We start from the raw sequence: 22,579 nt of genomic DNA on the forward strand, positions 1-22,579 counted from the left end.
TTCCGTAAGAAGTCCATGTACAGAGTTCAGCACCAGAAACTAGGTGACCAGTTCAAACCCTGAACTTTACAGTTGGGGTTCACTCATCTTTATTTGTGAACTCTAAACATACTGACCTAGGAAATAAATTTTATCAGGTCATTTTTAATGCACATTAAATGCTCTAAAAATGAAGCACAAAGAACCATGGCAGAAGTAAATTTTTTATCAATTTCACATTGTTTTTCCTTTTTCCAGAGTAAAATTAATCATATCTTTCAATATTATAACTTGTTCTAAAATAATGGTCGCCCTCATATAGCTATGTTGATGGAAAAAAAAAAAGTTATGGTGTTTGGACAAAGGGAAGAAAAAAATGAAACAGTAAAAATTAAAATTGGCTGCGTTTTAATGAGGTTAACAAAAGTCTAATTTATACCACTTCATTTTCTGATGACAGTTTCCCTTTAACACTTAACGAGGAATAAAGGCAAGTTTGAATTGTTTGGGAACATTTCCCAACCCAGAAATCTCAGGAGTGATATCCAAATCCTCCGGAGGAACCGGCGATTTCAAGTTGAAGTTTTGCAATATGGTAATTAATATAATAAACACCTGAACTCGAGCCAGGCTTTCTCCCAAGCAAATCCTTTTACCTGAGCAGAAAGAAAATGAACAGCATCAGTCACAACATTATAATTTAACTCAACATTTATAGTAAACCAGGGCATGGGTGATTTCTGCCACAAAATGGGAAAGGAGTAGCCGACAGCAGCCATAGACCAAGCTGAAAGTCAATGTCCACCTTTTAGCACCATGAACTTCGGTCAAACATTCTGTCGCTTATTTTAGAATATATTATCTTATGTTCCAAAAATTTTATATGACCCATTACTACATAGCATTAAATAATAATATTTTGGACCAAAAGGCAAAGATCAGGAACATACTGGTTTATTAGAGGGGTTTCAAGAGCCATAAGTTTTATTTCGATTTGCAAGCTCCTCAAAAACACAATTATTGTGACTACTGTGCTATTGGCAAGATTTTCAGCCTACATCTCGCAGTCCTGAAAGATCCACTTTAGCTTTTGTTCCATCACAATCAGAAACTATAACCTTACCATTTTTTTCCTGTTGGTCACAAGCTTAAAGGATGCCGTGTTTTTGGCTTTGTCCTTAACTAAACCAGTTCCATTTTCCAGCTTGAACCATTTATGGTTTCTTACTGTAATTTTTTATAGGATCACTGTTTTGTTGGCTGCAGCTCTGCTAGTGCTCTCAATGATAAGCCCTATCTAACTCTTGACTAAAATTGACAGCTTTCTACCAACATTGCTCATGGAGAAAAAGCTGTCAATCAGTTGTAAGCAAGAGAGATAGCAAGAGCTCATAAATATGGAGAACTACATAGCACAAATTCATCTTTGAGAAGACCAGCAGAGCTGCAGCAGACAAATCAGTGATTTTTATGAAAACTACAGCAAAGAGCCCAGTTAGTGATCCATTTCTGAAATCAGGGTTTCTGCCCCTACTTTATGGTATTCTTTGATCGGGTAGGAAAATTATGGAGACAGATAGACCTTTTGAGACATACTCAAGGGAGCCTGACATTAGATTAATTCTGCCCAGACCATGGGCAGCATAAATTTGAGCCTTGCTACGTTATTGTAGTCAGGTATATTTTACTTTGAAATGCTGTGGTGCTTCAAAGCCAGACAAGACCCATAGTGAGAGACCTGACAAGACGAATTGTCTTTATGTACATAAGGAGAGACCTGTTAATCAACTAGAGAAGCCGAATAGTGAGGACTATCTCTATGGTCCTCAGCCACCTTTTCAAGATATATTTTCTCTGTAACTCTGCTGCATTTCAGAGTAAAACATACCTGGCTGCAAATGTGCAGCCAAGCTTTGATTGAAGCTGCCTGGAGTTCGGGTGACATGAATCTAATGACAGTTTCCCTTTAAAGTTAAGATGGCCAATATAAACTGAAGGGATAAATGTAACCCACTAAATAACCCTACAAATTTCACAAAATTGACAATCTAGGGGTGCAGTCAGACGGCCGCATAAATCAAACCGCCAGCCAGTCAAAGCATTGTGGTGAGATCTCAGTCCGATTTATACGGCCATCTGACTGCAGCCAAATGTGTATGTGTGATACATTGCCCTATTCTCATCCCGATAGCAGTCAAATCAGAAAGACACTTCACAACTTCCAAGAATATAGAAGTTACATATGACATGATCTCTCTTGGAGATGCAACTTTCATACCTGTTTGAAACAAGTAGGGAAATTTAGCACAGAATCCTTTAGGTTTTTAGCAAACATTCTAATTCAAAGAAATCTGTCATAGGAACAAATTTTCAATCTCAGGCCAAAATTATTTTTTACACTGATGAGTCCCAGCCAACCCTGAAGCCAAACCTACGTTATAATGATAACAGACTAAAGAACATTTCTTTAATTTAACTTTACTTTTTGACAGGGTTTGGGAGCCTTAGGGCCCTCGGGCCGCCTTGCTCACTTTTTTCCGACCCCTGGGAAGATTACCGGGGACCACAGTTATTAGGCCGGCTGGCAGATGTATTTTGCCGGCCTCTGGCCCATTAATTTCCTTTTGCTCTGTAAGCAGGCGCACGTAGTGTTCATTACTGAACACTGAGATGTGTGCAATGAAAAATGACATCCTGACACCAGTGCCAACGTCAGGGTGTACTCTATGTGTGGGATTAGTGCACAATTTGTATGGCCCCCGAAGTATGGTATAAATATCCAAATGGACTTTGGCAGAAAAAAGATTCCCATCCATGCCCTTCAAGATGCTTAAATTAGATATAAAACGTACCGGCAGCCAGAGGCATAAAGGCATCATTCTTTTTAAATTCCTCATTTTCATCCAGGAAATTTTGGGGGTTGAATTCATTTGGGTACAGAAAGCAGGTAGGGTCTTTCAGCACCGAGGTCAACATAACAAATATATTGGTGTTCTGGAAAAACAACCAGTACAGTTTATGTTTGACAAATCATAACCGCCTACTCAAAGGATTTTACATTTTAACCAACATTAAATTAAATAGTAAACATTTGAATATTTGGGATACCCACCTTAGAAATGGAGTACCCTCTGTATGTAATGTTTTTTGTTGTTTTCCGTGGTATAGCCATTGGTAGCAAATCTGTGAATCGTTGTATTTCATGAATAACTGCATCAGTGAACGGCATCTGGCTCTGGTCTTGCATCTTAGGGTATCGATCACGACCAATTACTTGGTCAATCTCTTTGTGGACTTTTTCTGATTGAAATGGGAAATATTAATAAATGATATATATTTCATGACTTAGGCTCTAATTCTATGGTTGCCAAATCTCATGGAAAATGTCCTCATTACAAATTTTTATAGCTTGTAGTTTCTCATATAATTTCAACAAAGACACTTTGGCAATAACTATTTGGACCTAGCTGCTAGGCCAGAGGTACTAAGGTCGCCACATGAGTTTTTATAACTCAAAAACTTTGCTTCTGTTTTGTGGATAATATGATGTTTTATTCGCACAGAATGATTGCGCTAACAATCGTTCTGTGTGTACACAACATTAGCCAACCTGGCTACACAGCTATTAAATAACTGCCGATAAGCTCGCATTTAGTTGATTGACAGTCATTTAATGACCATTTTACACATGTTGAAATATGCACTAAGTAACTCTGGTCTTTGGTCATTGTCCTTCAAAGTGCTGTCTGCAGCTTCATCTCCCCACTACAATGGGTCCCACTTTCAAATCTTTCTTTAGCTCTCTAACTCAGGTCCTTAAATACCAGAGTGTGGAAGCAACTTGTAAAATTTGTAGTTGCCAGAGAGGTTCATATCAATCAAGGGCACAAGAGGGATCGTCTCCTGCACCCACACAGTCAGCAAATGTGCATTGTGCCTATTATCTGGCTTCAAAGACGACACTGACATCACTTAGCTTGGGTAAAGCTGGCAGGTAAAATGATACAATCACCCCCTTTCATGTGTTAATATCCAGTCTATAGACATAAAATGAATATATTAGGTCTTTTTGTGGTACCAAGTACCTGTTCTAGTACTGCTGAGTGAAGCTGTTGTTGTGTGGCAGTAGATCTGATCCAGTGTGCCAGAATTATTTTGGGCACTGTGAGTTAGAAGATATATAATCATACACTAAAAATTGGTAAATGTTTGTTATGCTTTGTTGCTGCCATCTACTTGCTGACCTATGGTACGAAAGCTAGATACTCAATCTCCTCACAACAAGCTACCATATAAATGATTGGGCTTAGCCTCCCATCTTTGTGCTGAGACACTTCCTGTAAACTGTACAAGAAGACATCAGGTAAAGTGGTTGACAGCGTGTATGTGTCACCAAAGTGGCTGGCCTCGATGATGTAAATCCTTTGAATTCTGTTCCAGTAACACTAGGTTACTGAGTAGTTTGTTTGAGTAGATTCTGGGTCTAGGATTTAGGAGTGGCCAAAAGAGCCTGGGTGGGAAAGGACACCACATACTCTAGTTTGGATCTTGTGGGCCAAATAAAGGCAGCTACACCAGCTCTGAATGTAGTGTTGCTGAGGCTGGAGAAAGACAGTTCATGGTGGATGATTTATGTTCTAATCTGGAAGGTTTCTATGACACCAAGTTGGTGAGACTGTTTGACTTATTTTGCCTTAGCCAAAGAAGTGATTGCTTTGTCATTCATTTTTTCTGAACAAAGCTTTTTTCATTTAGATCTGATAAACTTATGAAGGACTTTAAACTTTATTTTGTTTCGATCTTAAAACCATTTGCCAGTGCATGTACAAACAACTATCAATGAGCTGAAACCCCCACGGCTGATACAAACAAGCTCTGTCTAGTCTAGTTCACGAGAAGAAGGAAACACTACTACTCCCAGAATCTCTATTCCAGCTCATCCTGAGAGGACATCTTGCTTTATATACTGTAGTTACTTCCATAAAGGAGTGAAGCTTCATACAGTAAAGAGAGATAAAGGCTAAACAAGTTATCTCCTGTATACTGGTTTTGCAATGCACCTCGGGCAAGAACCTGTGCAACATGACTTCTATGACACAAACAGTGTCTGACCTAACCACTGCAACAGAGAACGATAGGGATTAAAACTGTGAGTAACTCCAAATTAATAGTGTGGGAGCCAAAACATGAAGGTCCCTCCTTCAGTAAAGTATTACCTGGACTATGCTTTCCTCTAACAATTCCTCCAATAGTAAGTGAAATGAACTGTATTTTAGCTGCTCTGAGACGCCCGAAACCTCCTCTTATACAGTACAGAACAAAAGTTTGGACACACCTTCTCATTTAACCCCTTAAGCCCCGGAGCATTTTCCGTTTTTGCATTTTCGTTTTTGCTCCCCTTGTTCCCAGAGCCATAGCGTTTTTATTTTTTGGTCAATATGGCCATGTGAGGGCTTATTTTTGCGGGACGAGTTATACTTTTCAACGCCATTACTAGTTTTACCATATCCTGTACGGGAAAATGGGAAAAAAATTCCAAGTGCGGTAAAATTGCAAAAAAGTGCAATACCACAGTTGTTTTTTATTTATTTTTTTTACCACGTTCACTGAATGCTAAAACTGACCTGCCCTTCTTATTCTACAGGTCATTACGAGTTCATAGACACCAAACATGTATAAGTTCTTTTATATTTAAGTGGTGAAAAAAAATTCCAAAATTTGGTAAAAAAATAATAAAAAAAAGCGCCATTTTCTAAGACCCGTAGCGTCTCCATTTTTCGTGATCTGGGGCTGGTTGATGGCTTATTTTTTGCGCACTGGGCTGACATTTTTATTGATAACATTTGGGGTAGATCCGATGTTTTGATCGCCCGTTAATGCATTTTATTGCAATTTTGCGGCGACCAAAAAACGTAATTCTGGCGTTTAGAATTTTTTTCTCGTTACACCGTTTACCGATCGGATTAATTCTTTTTTTATATTGATAGATCGGGCGATTCTGAACGCGGCGATACCAAATATGTGTATGTGGGGTTTATTTTTTTTTATTTTATTTTGAATGGGGCAAAAGGGGGGTGATTTAAACTTTTATATTTTTTGATTTTTTTTTATATTTTTAAAAACTTTTTTTTTTTACTTTTTGCATGCTTCTATAGTCTCCATAGGAGACTAGAAGCAGCAACTATCCGATCGCCTCTGCTACATACAGGGGACGAGCAGGTCCCCTGCATGCAGCAGAAATGGTCCTAGGTGGCGCTCATAGCGACAAGATCATGACAACCACAGGCGTCTGCTGCAGACCCTGGGTTGTCATGCCCACCCATCGGCGACCCGCGATCACGTGACGGGGTCGCCGGTGGGCAGGGCTTATGACGCGCTACCCGGAAGCGCGCGTTAAATGCTGCAGTCAGAGATTGACAGCTGCATTTAACATGTCAACAGCCGCGGGTGGATCGCGATTCCACCCGCGGCTGTTGCGGGCACATGTCAGCTGTAAGAATCAGCTGACATGTGCTCCGTTCAGTGAGGGCTCAGCGCAGCAGCCCTCACTGAACGGGCAGTACGCAAATATGCGTACTAATATGTCCCCGGTAATTAAGGGGTTAAAGATTTTTCTGTATTTTCATGACTATGAAAATTGTACATTCACACTGAAGGCATCAAAACTATGAATTAACACATGTGGAATTATATACTTTACAAAAATGTGTGAAACAACTGAAAATATGTCTTATATTCTAGGTCCTTCAAAGTAGCCACCTTTTGCTTTGATGACTGTTTGCACACTCTTGGCATTCTCTTGATGAGCTTCAAGAGGTAGTCACCGGAAATGGTCTTCCAACAATCTTGAAGGAGTTCCCAGAGATGCTTAGCACTTGTAGGCCCTTTTGCCTTCACTCTGCGGTCCATCTCACCCCAAACCATCTTGATTGGGTTCAGGTCTGGTGACTGTGGAAGCCAGGTCATCTGGCGTAGCAACCCATCACTCTCCTTCTTGGTCAAATATACTTTACACAGCCTGGAGGTGTGTTTGGGTTCATTGTCCTGTTGAAAAATAAATGATGGTCCAACTAAACGCAAACAGGATGGAATAGCATGCCACTGCAAGATGCTGTTGTAGCCATGCTGGTTCAGTATGCCTTCAATTTTGAATAAATCCCCAACAGTGTCACCAGCAAAGCACCCCCACACCATCACACCTCCTCCTCCATGCTTCACGGTGGGAACCAGGCATGTAGAGTCCATCCGTTCACCTTTTCTGCGTCACACAAAGACATGGTGGTTGGAACCAAAGATCTCAAATTTGGACTCATCAGACCAAAGCATAGATTTCCACTGGTCTAATGTCCATTCCTCGTGTTCTTTAGCACAAACAAGTCTTTTCTGCTTGTTGCCTGTCCTAAGCAGTGGTTTCCTAGCAGCTATTTTACCATGAAGGCCTGCTGCACAAAGTCTCCTCTTAACAGTTGTTGAAGAGATGTGTCTACTGCTAGAACTCTGTGTGGCATTGACCTGGTCTCTAAACTGAGCTGCTGTTATCCTGCGATTTCGGAGGCTGGTGACTCGGATAAACTTATCCTCAGAAGCAGAGGTGACTCTTGGGCTTCTTTTCCTGGGGCGGTCCACGTGTGAACCAGTTTCTTTGTAGCGCTTGATGGTTTTTGCAACTGCACTTGGGGACACTTTCAAAGTTTTCCCAATTTTTCGGACTGACTGACCTTCATTTCTTAAATTATTGATGGCCACTCGTTTTTCTTTACTTAGCTGCTTTTTACTTGCCATAATACAAATTCTACAGTCTATTCAGTAGGACTATCAGCTGTGTATCCACCAGACTTCTGCACAACACAACTGATGGTCCCAACCCCATGTATAAGGCAAGAAATCCCACTTATTAAACCTGACAGGGTACACCTGTGAAGTGAAAACCATTTCCGGTGACTACCTTTTGAAGCTCATCAAGAGAATCCCAAGAGTGTGCAAAGCAGTCATCAAAGCAAGAGGTGGCTACTTTGAAGAACCTAGAATATAAGACATATTTTCAGTTGTTTCACACTTTTTTGTTAAGTATATAATTCCACATGTGTTAATTCATAGTTTTGATGCCTTCAGTGTGAATGTACAATTTTCATAGTCATGAAAATACAGAAAAATCTTTAAATGAGAAGGGGTGTCCAATCTTTTGGTCTGTACTGTACATAAAATACACAAAAAGTGTATTCTAATCTGTGGACTGTGTTTTGAAGGGAGCCTTTATACTAATATTTCCTTCAGTAATGTCTTATGCTTGGAAGTTCCACCCGTGTCTCTGGTTGCTTCTAACTGCACTATCACCACGGGCACTTCAGTATCTGCAACCAGACACCACTTCTATAGGCACACCAACAGGAGGTCATTACAATCTTCATAAGTGCACCCTCCCGATATTGACAATTGTTGTGGACATGAGAGAAGTGTTTAGGGGACCAGCAGCCCTCTTCATCTACCATGACATTACCACCAGCTGCCAGTGGATATACGTGTCTTAGCTGGCCCCTTTGCGTGGTTCATCACATTTATCTACCAACATCTGGCACCTCCTCCGTGGCTCACCATATTTACCTACCAAGGATGTTTGGGTACTTCATAAGAAGAAGCAGAGAATAAATCAGAGTTGTACTGGTGGTCTCCACTCCAGCAAAGAAGATCTGTAAAGTACTGTTCAATAAATTGGTCATATGGAATTCAGTTTTGGGATTAGCATTTTCCTGTGTATGAAAGAGGAAACACATTTACATATGTATTATACTGTAGACTGTGATTATTTGTCATATTAAGACTAGGGCTTCACGGCGAGTTTGGCCAATTCACCTGTTGCGAGAACAACAAAATCTTCTAGGTGCCATTGCCACATTGCAGATCAATACAAGTGAATGGGGTCACATTATGAACAGGAGGGTAGTACAGCTGCAACAAACAAGTTGCAAAGCAACAAAACACAGTTGGACCTTGTGCGACTTGATTGTTGTGGTTTCAGTAGCCTCGGGTCACAATAAGTAGGGTGCCACATTTTATGAAAATTCTGTAGTTAATATTGTTGGTGAAAGGTGATATCAGCTGAGCCGGCAATGTACCGGACAGATGACAATCTACCCTACTAGTTGCCATGGCATATTTAGATTATTTATGAATTGGATGATACGTTGTTTAAGTATGGAAGGATAATTTCTGTGTTATGGGCTGTTTGGAAGCAGTGAAGTACTACATGAAGTGAGCAAGAACAGTGCTTTTGTCAACTGCTTTAAAGAGACTGTCATCAAAAAAATGGTCCAATGCATTAAATTTTTTCAAACTTATTTGAATTTTTTTCCATATTACAATATTCACACTGCCCACGGGAGCTTTTTTTTTAGACTTTAATTCTTGTTTTTTTTTCTGGAAATTCACATGTATATTAGCCGCAATAAACAGACTCCAACCACATGTTTTGCATTAAAGCATCTAATCAGCGCTGGCTTCGCCCCCATGACTGAAACCCCAACTTTAAAGTTAATTTTCAGATTAACCCCAAATTTGCTGGTTATTAGTATTTTTCCTGGTTAAAGGTTCCCTTTAAACAAAGACATCATTTTCTGATGACACGTTCCGTTTAAGAGAAAGAACATGGTAGTCCGGTACATGAAAAGCGTGAAAGGGAAAGTAGTATGGTAACAGAGGTGAGTGAGAACACTGCTAAGGTCTTACATGAAAATTTAGAATTGGTCTAATGTTTGATATTAATGTAGGGGTCTAAATATATTTTTATAAGCCGCTTGCATTTTTTGCAGTGATCGGCTGGGAGAGTCCTGTGCATGCGGCTCTTTGTATTTACCTTTTCCATTTTAATGAGAAAGGCATCAACATAACTCCGCGGGTCACACTCATCCAGATTTTTTCTGTTCATTTCAACTCTTTTTTCCACAAACTGAATGAGTTTTTTTAGACTAATAAAGATCTTCTGGTGTCTCCCAGGAATATATCGCATGACCCAGGGAAACATCTCATATAACTAAAGTTAAGAAAAGAAATTGGTGTTTAGAGCAAAATAGTAATAACAATTTTGATAAACTGTCAACATCATTTAATTTATAATAGAAAAACAATTTACCAAAATCGCCATCAAACCAGGCAATCATACAATGCTTTCACTCTGTCTCCTTTTCATCTCCGAGGAACACTCCTAAAAACCCCTAGTCACTAAAACTGAAATGTATAAGCCCTGCCCCATTTACGGCCTAGATCATGAGACTGACTATGACCGCTATCAATCAGACTACTACAAAATGCTAAACATTAAAAAAATCTTTTCAGAAGTCAAAGCTTTGCTCATCTCTATTTGGAATCAATCTGTCCTGACTTCTTACCTGGCCCCATTTCGAGCTGGAGATTAAGAATGTAGTATAAATCAAGGAGATAACATTCAGGAGCTCTGCATCCTCGTAATCATGACGATTTCCAAACATGATGGTAAAGATAACATTACAGGTGGCTTTACTGAGGAAGTGGCGAGGTTCCACCAATGATTCTAGAGAAAGAAAATTATATGCATGAACAATTTAGACATTTATACATATTGGGTTTATTCCCCACCCCATGTGCACCAAAAAACTACATGCAGTCCATTTGAAGCACCAAATGAAAGTATAGAAGCCCATGACCTATCACTTTTCTGCTGTCACGATCCTGCCATTTATGAGGCCCCAGGGACACAGTGAAAGACAGTTCAGCCACTCTATAAAATGCAGGGGCGTGCTGAGCTGTCAATTTTGTGAATGACAGCTCAACTGCACAATCAGCAGCAGGGGTCATGTTGGACTGTCGGTATTGTGAATGACAGGCCAGTCTCGCAATCAGTGGTTTCGTCCAGGCGTGCTGGTTTTTATCCAGGTGTCTACCATTTTGAATGATTGCCTGACTACTTAGTTAGCTGAAAATGGTTAGATCATTGCCAGTTTTACTTTCAGCTCAGTGGTATATGTGCCCTGTTCTCTAGTGCTCTGTTATTTTGATCTTTTGCTGCCCGACTATGGACCTTGTCTTTGACCATGCGTTTGCCTAGCCCCTTTGTCTAGATCCGCTACCTCCCCGTCATTCTGACCTTAGACTATGACCTGATTACTCCTTTGTTTTGCCCTTCTGTTTATTATGAACTCTCTAAATATTTGACCCCAAACTTCTTGACTCCCCTACCTCATGGCTTGTCCGTGAGAAGTGACGCTTACAAGCGTCACACCTGCATTGGTAAAAATAAAAGAGGAAAAACCTTCAAACGACCTTGAGCTAAAACGATCATTGATTACTATGATTCTCATAAAGTAATTTCGGTTGACCTCCGAATACAAATCTGAATTGCTGCCAATGGTTTGGCCATGGCAGCTTGTACTCATTAGTACTTGTGAAACGTTTCAGTATATGAAGGTCCTAGAAGGTCAGATGCTTTGCAAAATATTTGTCATAGACATGTTTTAGGTATAGGATATCACAAAAAGTACTTTGAAAAGGTCTCAAATAAAAAGCTAAATAACGCTCCTAAAAAGAGTAAGAAATCCATTTATGTGCGCTTTCCGCTTGAGTCAATGTCTGACTCTCTAAAACTCTTTAGAGCATGACATTGGTTAGTTAAGAACAGGCTTTTGGTTGGCAAGATACTTTGTGTAATTCATGTTTCAAAAATATTTAAAGGGTTGCATTAATTTACAAGGTTGACAACAGGAGATCTTTACCCTTCATTGCAGCTTTTTCATCTTTTCTCTTGGCCTCACCACTGGTTATAGTTTATTCCTCAAATTTTTAAAAAGTGCTTTGATTTATCTTACAATTAGTCTGCTGAATCTAGTTTAGCATTAAACTGCAGTGAGAAAACGGCTTTACAGTAAATAATCGCCTAAAGGTGCATTTACACTGGCTTATATCGTAAGTGAGCGTTCCTAGAAATGATTGTTTCCTGATAAATGGGAGGTGTAAACAGGCTCCCAAACACCTGATTCTACTAAGGCGGGTATACAAAGAGGGGGTTTAAAATAATGTGGCACCCCAGGGGTCTGGTTTTCCACAGTAATGTAATGTTATGTCTGAGAGCAGGTGGGAGGTCCTTTGGTCAGGGATCCTGTGCATGCCACACCTCCTGCCCAGTCTTGGGAGGGGAAGAACTTCCCCTGTATAAACCCGGGGCTGAGGCAGGGTGAGTCAGACAAGTGGAGTAGAAGAAGAGAAGAAGTAGAGACAGCATAGGAAGAAACAGCAGTTGCAAGGAGTCAGGGGCTGGCAGCTGCAGAGTTCGCCCTGACTAAGAAGACTTTTTACCGGACCCGGAGTCCGAGGCTGTGGGGACTAATTCCTGCCCAGCAGCAGAATCCGTCAGGCAGGGGATTTCAGGTCCTCTGGCCCAGAAGCCCGAAGGCACGGTCACACGCGTGGGACCAGCACCGCCATCGTGGAGCGGAAGCCATTAGAAGGCCCCGAGTCACCGGCCATACGGGTGAGCACCACACGGTACACTCAGGGACGTGGGCTACTTACATCAGCTCCTAGCAAGGTAGCCAGAAGAGTACAGTCAGTTTGGGAGGCCTACAACTACGCCTGGCCAGGGGAGATCCCATCTGCTCAAGGACTGACCAGGCCCCATCCGCTAGCAAGTACTCCGGGAGGGTCTTTTGTTGTTACCAGTAAAGACCCTGAACTACACCGTACCGTCTCTGAGTGGTTCCTGCTACCCCCATCATCCACGTCGGCTGCCCTGAGGCCATACCCCTCCCGTTGGGGGTTATCCTATCACGCTGCACAATCCTACCACCGGCCTCAGCGGTCTGCCCTGCAGCAGCAGCTTCCTGGCTGCACTCAACGGGTGGCGTAGTCATCAACTATTTACTACTAATAGACTGCCGTCTAGTTTGACTCCCTGGGCACGGACCGGGTCACCGCCACGAGACTACAACCCTCCACTGATCCGGCTCCAGGTAGGCTCCCGCGTGCGCAACGCAGCGCGACACAGGCCCAGGGGCGCGTCAATAACAATCTAACAAAAGACATAAAAAAGTTTTATTTCTTCACCTCTTGACATAGTTTGTGATGTTATTAGCAAAATAAATTAATTCTTGATATTTTCACCTTTCAGGAATCACCTTCCTAAGTGACATGGAAAAGTGGAGGGCACTTCATAGATTTTCTTTTGTACAATGCTTATCCAGCAGGCTTACATTCTCTGAAGCATATTGTCCTGTCTATACAGGATGTGTGCTGCCAAGAACAATAAAAGCTTATGTACATTAAAGAAGTTGTCCAGTACTTTATATGAACCCCCCAATGTATCCCCCCAGGGCCCTGAAGTGTTTTTGTAAATACCTTGTGGTGCCTTTTCTTCTTCTGAGCGGCGCTATCGCTGGCCGCTCAGAGGCATCACGTGACCCGTTACTGATGTCACGTCAAGTGAGGAGTGACATCAGTGACGCGGTGGATGCTGGGTTGAGGACAAGATTACCCCGTGCGTCACACCCTGCATCCACCGGGTGCTTTCCCAGTGAACAAGGAGAGGGAGAGCGAGCAGTGGATGTCGGGTGTGACGCGCTGGGTAACCCGCCCGCAGCCCGGTGTCCATCGTGGAACGCAGAAGTGAGTACCCCATGCTGCAGCCGGAACTTGACGTGACATCAGCGGATGTCAGAGCCAGCTGCAGCCAGGGGTCACGTGATGCCTGTGAGAGGTCAGTGATAGCGCCGCTCACAGGCAGAAAAGGCACCACAAGGTATTTAGAGAAACACTTATGGGCCCTGGGGGAATACATTGGGAGATCATATAAAGTAGTGGACAACCCCTTTAATTACTGATTGTTTTATGCATATGAGAAGAGTGATTAACCTGATTAAACATATTGTAAAACAACCATCCAATAGAAAACAAGAGCCGATTGTCGAATTAAATCCCTAAATTTACTTCAACCTCTCCATAGGGAATCAATACTGTTTATGTAGTAAGGTACACTATACAGATGTAACAGATAGTCCAGACTTTTCACCTAAACCTGATGTGGAATCCTGTATAGAAAGCTTTGAGAAACTCACAAGTAGTGTTGAGCCACCACCGTAGTGTTCGAGTTCGGTTCGGTTCGTCGAACACCCGTGTGTTCGCCGAACTGTTCGTCGAACTGTTCGTCGAACACCTTCGAACACCGTTAAAACCAATGGCAGGCAAACAAAAACACATAGAAACACATAGAAAACACCTTCAAAGGTGTCCAAAAGCTGACAAACTGCTCAGAAGACACAACTAACACATGGAAAAGTGACAAGTACATATAGTCATGCGAAAAGAAAAGAGGTGGAGGAGTAAAAGGAGGGGGAGACACAGATATAGGCATGTCATGCCCTTCTAAAATCCAAAAAGTGAGAAGCCGACACGTTCAGTCCGCTCCTGCCCGTGCCACCTCCGTGTCGCCGGGTTTGTGCCAGAGCCGCGGTGAACCCTGACGGCCAGCCCCCCTCTCCCAATACTGGTGCCTGTCCGCTGGTGGGTCGAGCGAGCTCCCCTGTGGTGGAGGCAGCTCTAAGCTTTTTAATTTAAATTGTCTCTCTAATTTGAAGGAATACACTTTAAATCCATTTACAAGGATCTATTGGAGGGCAAATCTCATGCCAGCAGCCGCGTAATTCCAGCTCCAGTAGCGTCCACTAAAGCTGCTGCAGTTAAAAAGCTTTTATAAGGATCGAGCTCGGCTGTCCACCGCAAGGCATCCTACTGCCAGTCCCAGCCCCTATGCCTTGGGGTGCCTCCTGATGCTCTTCACTGAGTATCCCGTGGTCCCGAAGCATTTCCTTTGAAAAAATTAAGTGTCCAAACTACAGGTGGTGTAGCTTGCTTAACAGCCGGGATAATCCGCTGACTAGCAGACACTGCTACTAGGCACAAAGTATTTCCTGGGCTAGATGCAGTTAAAAATTTGTAATTAGATACTCTCGTTGGATGCTGAGAAAGCATTCCATAGAGTCTCCTGGCACGCCATATATGATTCTCTTAAAAAGCTTGGGGTAGGGGTCTAGGGGACCCTTTTATAGCCAAAATCATGGCCCTGTATCACAATACGTCACCTAGGCTGAAGATAAATGGAACTGTAGCACCCTGAGGGCTCGGTTGCTACAGAGGTATTGCACCTCACCCAGAGGTGTGATATCTCACTCTCAGGTAAGGATGGATTGTGGATCAGGACCCGACACCTGCATGCATTACACCACATTGCCGTGGGGCAGGGCGACCAATATGCCTCTGAGATGGGCACGACAGTCCCTGTCCCTGGCTGGAGTGGGGGGAGGGAACACTGAGGAAGGGGAACCCTGTAGTGCAGGAGCAGGGAGGAAGCAGTTCCTGGGTGCATTGAGAAGGGAGTATAAAAGGTGGGCACCATCTTAGTTCAGTGCAGAGAAGTCTGAGCAGAAGTGGCAGGGAGCAGGGGCTCTGCATGAGCTCTGCTCCGGAGGCGGGCCTAGTAACAGAGGCCCAGGCCTGGAAGAGGGAGAAGGAAGGAAGAGGAGCGGAGAAGGCTCCAGGAACGAGGAATGAAGGGATCCCAGGGGTGCGGACGGGCGAGTCGCCACCGCATGCCCGAATCCACCTGCGTGGAGGGGTCAGGCCAAAGGGGGAGACCGGTCCCCGAAACTAGTGGAGGCAGGAAACGACCCTCAGCTAGAAACCGGAGGCTGTGACATTTTATGTGGCGCAGCCCCTCGCTACACCCGCTAGGAAGGCACCACATAGGGTCAGGGAAACTGACGCCAAGTTTACCAAGAGGAGGCCCGAGGCAGCCGGACAGAAGGGTTGGTAAGAAAGGCCAGACAAAGGACACACAAAGGGGGTCCTGTGAAGTGCTCCAAAGTTATCTGGGAGTTGTCTGAGCCCCTCACCTGGTGAGCACAGTACGACGTGGGCAGCCGTTACCTGCAGACGTGGTCTGGATAATAAGAACTGTGAGTAAAGGCCCTGGACTGCATCACTGACTCCGTGTCGTTACTGCTGCTGCCCTGCACCATCACCCCCATCCTCCGCATACACTGCCCTGAGGCTATACTCCTCCCGTGGGGAGTTATGCTACGCTCTGCTGCACCCACAACACCAGCCTCAGCAGTCTGCCCTGCAGCGGTGGTTCACTCTGACCGCAATCCACGGGTGGCATAGTCGGACATTTAAACATCAAAACCACATAAATAGTTCCGCCACTGGTTTGACCACCCTGAGACACGGAACCGGGTCACCGCCACGAAGACTACAACCACCAGCATCCACCAAAAAGGGTCCGGCTCCGGGTGTCCCAAGGCCCAGGAGGTGCATCAGAACATTTCATCACCTTTCACAATCACCAATAGGACAAGGCAGGGATGTCCTCTGTCCCCTCTCTTATACATCCTAGTGACAGAGCACCTGCTCTCATCAATTCGCCATAACCCCAATATTAGGTGGATTGAGGAGGGAGGCACCGAGTACAAGTGCTCTCTATTTGCTGATGATGTCCTAGTATATATCACTCAATCACATATATCCATCCATGCTGTTATGGCTGAAATAGATCACTTTGTCACATGGTCAAATTTTAAAATCAATGCAGCGAAGTCTGAGGCCCTCGATGTCTCCCTCCCCAAATCCATATAGGATTCCATCCAGTCCAACTTTCCCTTTGCCTGGCCCTCACAGGGTATCAAATACTTAGGAATTCCTATTCATAGAGACCTCTCCCATCTATGTTATCTTAATTTTGGGCCCTTTATTGAACAACTCCATACAGACCACGGTTGGCAAGTTAGAACTGTAAGATTCACTACGTGAACCACTGGTGTTTTGTGGAAAAGCACATGTACACTGTGTTCCAAATTATTATGCAAAAAGTGTTTAGGAGTGATAAGGGAAGAATTTGTTTGTTTGTCAGTTAAACTCATTGATGGTGATGTGTGTCAGGGCTCTTTATATCACTGTAAGCAATTGCAGACACCTGTGCTAATTAGTTTGGCAGGTGTGTCCAATGAAAGGCAAGACTACTTAAGAAGGCTGTCTCACATTATTAAGCAGCCTACATTTTCTGCCAAAATGGGAAAGAAAAAGGATGTGTCGGCTGCTGAGAAGCAACAAATTGTGGAGTGTTTAGGTCAAGGCATGACTACAATCAACATTGTGCAATGATCAGGATGAAGTGTCTTGGCAATCAAGAAGTATGTAGCTGATTCACAGTACACACGTGTGCGTGCTGATAAGGGCAAATTGAGGACTCTTTCCTACAGGCAATTACGTCAGGTTAAAAGAGCAGCGGCAAAAAAGCCTTGTCATAGCAGCAGACAAGTTTTTGAAGCTGCTGGTGCCTCCAACGTCCCCCGAACAACAAGATGCAGGGTCCTTCAGAGGTTTGCAGCTGTGCATACGCCCTCCTGTCGACCTCCTCTATCCACTTCACACAAGCAGAAACGGCTCCAGTGGGCCAAACATTACATGAAGACTGATTTCAAAACTGTTTTGTTCACGGATGAGTGCCGTGCAGCGCTCGATGGTCCAGATGGATGGAGTGGAGGATGGCTGGTTGATGGACACCCCACGCAAACACGGCTACAGCGCCAACAAGGAGGAGGTGGAGTAATGTTTTGGGCTGGAATCATGGGGAGAGAGATTGTCGGCCCCTTTAGGATCCCTGAAGGCGCTAAAGATGAACTCCATAATGTATGTGGATTTTCTCAAACAGCACTTCCTGCCATGGTTCAAGAAGAAGAACCGTGTATTTCACAGCAAGATCATTTTTTTGCATGATAATGCACCATCTCATGCTGCACATAAAACATCTGCATCTCTGGCTGATATGGGCATAAAAGGGGACAAACTTATGGTGTGACCCCCATGCTCCCCTGACCTCTACCCCATTCAGAACCTCTGGAGCATCATCAAAAGGAGTGTCTATGATGGCGGGAGGCAGTTCACATCTAAGCAACAGCTCTGGGAGGGTATTCTGTCCTCATGCAAAACAATTGAAGCAGAAACCATCCAAAACCTGACAAATTCAATGGACGAGAGAGTTCAGAAGCTCCTTTCGAACAAGGGGTCCTATGTGAAAATGTAACATCACCTAGAATAAAGTTTTGAGTTGAAAACTGTTTGATTTCAGTTTCTAATAACCTGCTAATGGTTATAATTTCAAAAATGACCATTTTTTTTGTCTTTATTAAAATGAAAAGGATGATCAAAAAGTTTGGGGGATCTAAGAGTGTGGCAACCCAGTAGTCATGATTACTCCGAATTCTGACAATATGAGGGTCATGTTGCAGGTAGTGCAGCAAGAAGGCACTTATGTGTCTTGCGCATCTCGGAGCCCCAAAATTATTTTCCGGGCTAGATGCAGCTAAAAATTATTATTAATTTTAAATCTGGTGGAGCTTAGTATAGATGGCCTAATAGGATCAGTGCTGCACACTGCTACAAAGCCCAAATTATTTTCCAGTCAAGATACAGATAAACATGATTATTAATTTTAAATCTGGTGGAGCTTATTATAGATGGCAAAGGATGGGCTAAAAAAGTGGTGAAATGATTCCGCAAAATTGATGTTACCAGCAGATACTGTGGTTCTGTTACGGTTTGAGTGCTGAACACTTGACGGTCCCACGGTTGGCAAGTTGGAACTGTGAGATTCACTACGTGCACCACTGGTGTTTTGTGGAAAAGCACATGTAAGATTCTGCAACAGTCTCTGCTGATACTCCTGCATGCGTGCATCCCTTTCTATGGCAGGAACAATTTCTGTAAATTTACTTTTGTACCGGGGATCTAACAGTGTGGCAACCCAGTAGTCAGGATTATTTCTAATTCTCACAATTCGAGGGTCATGTTGCAGGTAGTGCAGCAAGAAGGCACTCATGTGTGTTGCGCATCCAGGAGCACCAAGTCCCTGTTGTGTTGGTGGCGAGGTAACAATCATGCTTCCTTCCTCTGTCCTCTCCCCCCAACCTCGCACAACAGAAATGTGATCAAGGTCTCCCTCATCTGATGAGTCTTCCATCAGTTCGTCCTCCACTTCTTCCTGGGCTCCTGCACCTTCCTCACTAGTTTGGCTGCTACCATGCGCCCTGGTAAAACCATCTCCCCCACCCTCACATGCCTGCTGCCTTGGTGCTGCCGACCGTCTGGACCTTGCAGATGTTAGCCCAACTCCTCCTCCTCTAATTCCTCCACCTCCTCTTGTGCCACCACCTGACTCCGAATTCTGTTTAACATGTGCTCCAGCATGTAAATCACCGGAATAGTCATGCTGATAATGGCATCGTCAGCACTAAACATCTTCGTCGCCATTTCAAAACTGTGCAGAAGGGTGCATAGGTCCCTGATCTGAGACCACTCCTCCAGCGTGATTTGCCCCACCTCTGGATCTCGTTGGCCCAGGCTATACGTCAGAACGTATTGCACCAGGGCTTGTCGGTGCTGCCACAGTCGCTGCAACATGTGCAGAGTTGAATTCCACCGGGTAGGCACATCGCATTTTAGCCGGTGAAGTGGCAGGCCCAACGACTTCTGTAGAGATGTAAGTCGCTGAGCTGCGGGATGCGAACGGCGGAAGTGAGCACACAGCGACTGTGCCCTCTGCAGATGGCCATCTAGTCTGGGATAGTGGGCTAAAAATTGCTGGACAACCAGGTTCAAAACGTGAGCCATACAAGGCACGTGTGTGACATTGCCCCTGCGAAGGGCCGCACCCAGGTTTGCAGCATTGTCGCACACGTCCTTCCCTGGTTTCAGGTTCAGTGGAGACAACCATTCATGAAATTGGTTCTCCAGAGCTGACCACAACTCCTCAGCTGTGTGACTCACATTTCCCAGACATTTCAAAGTAAAAACCGCCTGAGGACGTTGAGCCCTACTGCCAGCATAGTAAGGAGGTGTGCAGGATCCCTTCTGCGCAGTTAGAAAGCTTGTGGCATGACCAGACAGGCTTTGGGTGCAGGTGGAGGACCGAGAGGAGGTTGAGGAGGCAGAAGCAGTGGAGGAACTTTGACATAAAGAGGATTGACGCACAACTCGTGGGGACAGCAAGACTTGGACAGCAGCCCCTTGTCCTGCTGTCACCATAGTTACCCAGTGCCCAGTCAGCGACATGTAACGCCCCTGTCCATGTGTCTGTGGTGAAATGCACCCTGTCACACACAGAGTTTCTCAAAGAAGCGGTGATGTTGTGTGCGACATGCTGGTGGAGCGCAGGCACACCTTTCTTTGAGAAGTAGTGCCGACTGGGCATCTGGTACTGGGGCACTGCAACGGACATAAGGTCTCGAAAATCCTCTGTGTCCACCAGGCGGAAAGGCAGCATTTCTGTGGCCAAGAGCTTGCAGATGGTGAAATTCAACCTCTTAGCTTTCTCATGGCTAGGAGGAAATGGTCTTTTACTTGTCCACATCTGAGGGACCGAGGGCTGGCTATTGTGCTTAGACGGGGTTGATAAGGGTGTCCCCGGCAAACTGCCGGTCTGTGAGGAAGATGCAGGCGGACATGTTAGGTTGCCTTGATTCAAAAGTGGTGCTATCGATGTCGGACAGCGCTCAACACCAGCTGGTGTTACCACCTAGAAAGAAAATGATGACCTGCCAATCACGCTGGCTGTTGCGGGTAAAGAGGTGGCAGGTCTGCGCCCCAAAACAGGTGTGACTGCTGTCCCCCCAGTCACAGAGGATGAAGAGGCCGCGGATGCACAAGATATGGCAGACGGTGGTTGGCCCGGCCGGCTAGGCCGCATTGTAGCACACTCAGCTTCCCACTGCAACTTATGCTTCATGTCCATGTGCCGGTTCATGCATGAAGTACTCAAACTATGTATTTTTTGGCCTCTACTTAGCTTTTGCTGACAAATGTTACAGATAACACGAGTTGGGTCATCTTTATCGATCTGAAAAATGCCCAGGCTATGCAAGGCTTAGCACCCATGCGACCTGAAGAGCCACCACGACTTGTGGTGAGAGGCAGAGTTGTGTTTGAGGATGCAGTTTTTGACGTGCTTCCAGTACTACGTCTCTGTCCAGGAAGGCGCAACCTGACCTCGTCGTCACTACCATCTTCCTCCACCTCCTCTGCTGACCTCATCTCTTGGCTGACTGTGGGTTGACAGTAAGTGGGATCTCCAACCTCATCATCATCACCCTGTGCGTTATCACACCCGTCGTCCTCAGAGCCAACCTGTTCCTGCCCTGACAAAAAACTAAAGTTGTCTCTCCAATCAGGTATTTGAGTCTCATCATCGTCTTCCTCATTGTCTCCACCAACAGGAGTTACAGTTTGGGAATGAGGGTCTACATTATGGTCAGAACCTTCTGCGTCTGGTCCTGGATCTGACTCATAAAGATTCTGGGCATCAGTGCAGATCATTTCCTCGTCTGGATTCACAGAAGCGCTGGAGTCGACCTCTGATTCCCAGGCTACAGCTCTGCAGACTCAACCATCTGTTCTACCTCATACTCAGACGGGCAGCTGGAGATTTGGGAGCTGTGAGGAAGCAAGTGCGATTGGGGTGACACCTTTGAGGACTGGAGTATTTGTGATGTTGAAGTTGATGTGGAGGAGAGCCCACTTAAAGGAGCACTTGATATCCATTGAAGCACCTGCTGTTTTTGTGCCTCATCTGGAATTTGTAGTGATTGGAGTGGCCATAAGAAAGGGATCTTATCACATTGTCCGCTAAAAGAAGTAGACATTTTAGTTTGGCTGGAAGATGGTCTTTCTTCTGCAGATGTTACTGTTGCTTTAACACCTACGCCACGGACACAACCTTTTTTCCCCTTCCCAACACGCCTATTCCCCTTTCCACCAGCAGCAGGCCTTTTTCCACTCATTTTGGTGGTTAACTAATTCACAACTCTGGAGTTGTTTGCACAAAAAAACAATGGATGGAAACCGAGCAGAGCTGAGTGGCCAAACTGTGGTATTAAGCCAAAACTATTGGCTGGGTTAGATGCAGAAAAAAATTATATTCAATTTGCAACCTGATGGAGGTCAGTATAGATGGACTAATAGAACAAGTCCCACACACAGCTAGAAGCCCAAATATTTTTTCAGAGGTAGATGCAGAAAAAAATTGTATTCAGTTTGCAACCTGATGGAGGTCAGTATAGATGGACTAATAGAACAAGTCCTACACACAGCTAGAAGCCCAAATATTTTTTCAGAGGTAGATGCAGATAAAAATATATTCAGTTTGCAACCTGATGGAGGTCAGTATAGATGGACTAATACAACAAGTCCCACACACTGCTAGAAGGCCAAATATTTTTTCAGAGCTAGATGCAGACAAAAAATTATTTTTAATTTGCAGCCTGATGGAGGTCAGTATAGATGGACTAATAGAGAAAGTCCCACACACTGCTAGAAGGCCAAATATTTTTTCAGAGCTAGATGCAGACAAAAAATTATTTTGAATTTGCAACCTGATGGAGGTCAGTATAGATGGACTAATAGAGAAAGTCCCACACACTGCTAGAAGGCCAAATATTTTTTCAGATGTAGATGCAGAAAAAAATTATATTCAGTTTGCAACCTGATGGACGTCTGTATAGATGGATTAATAGAACAAGTCCCACACACAGCT

General features: G+C 44.2%; 1 protein-coding gene across 1 annotated transcript in view; it reads right to left on the reverse strand.

Moving 5' to 3' along the window:
• Positions 1–370: 370 nt before the first annotated feature.
• The window catches only part of LOC141155003 (cytochrome P450 2G1-like), a 35,889-nt gene continuing 13,680 nt past the window's right edge, over positions 371–22,579 (reverse strand). The window contains exons 4-9 of the mRNA XM_073641595.1: positions 10,362–10,522; positions 9,830–10,006; positions 8,585–8,726; positions 3,092–3,279; positions 2,832–2,973; positions 371–635 (exon numbers count right to left, since the gene is read on the reverse strand). Coding sequence (XP_073497696.1) covers positions 454–635; positions 2,832–2,973; positions 3,092–3,279; positions 8,585–8,726; positions 9,830–10,006; positions 10,362–10,522 — 992 coding nt within the window. The 3' untranslated portion in view covers positions 371–453. The remainder of the gene's footprint in view (positions 636–2,831; positions 2,974–3,091; positions 3,280–8,584; positions 8,727–9,829; positions 10,007–10,361; positions 10,523–22,579) is intronic.

Source organism: Phyllobates terribilis, unplaced genomic scaffold (genome assembly GCF_046119375.1).
Source record: "Phyllobates terribilis strain yellow unplaced genomic scaffold, ASM4611937v1 Scaffold_7__3_contigs__length_470593459, whole genome shotgun sequence".
Taxonomy (NCBI): domain Eukaryota; kingdom Metazoa; phylum Chordata; class Amphibia; order Anura; family Dendrobatidae; genus Phyllobates; species Phyllobates terribilis.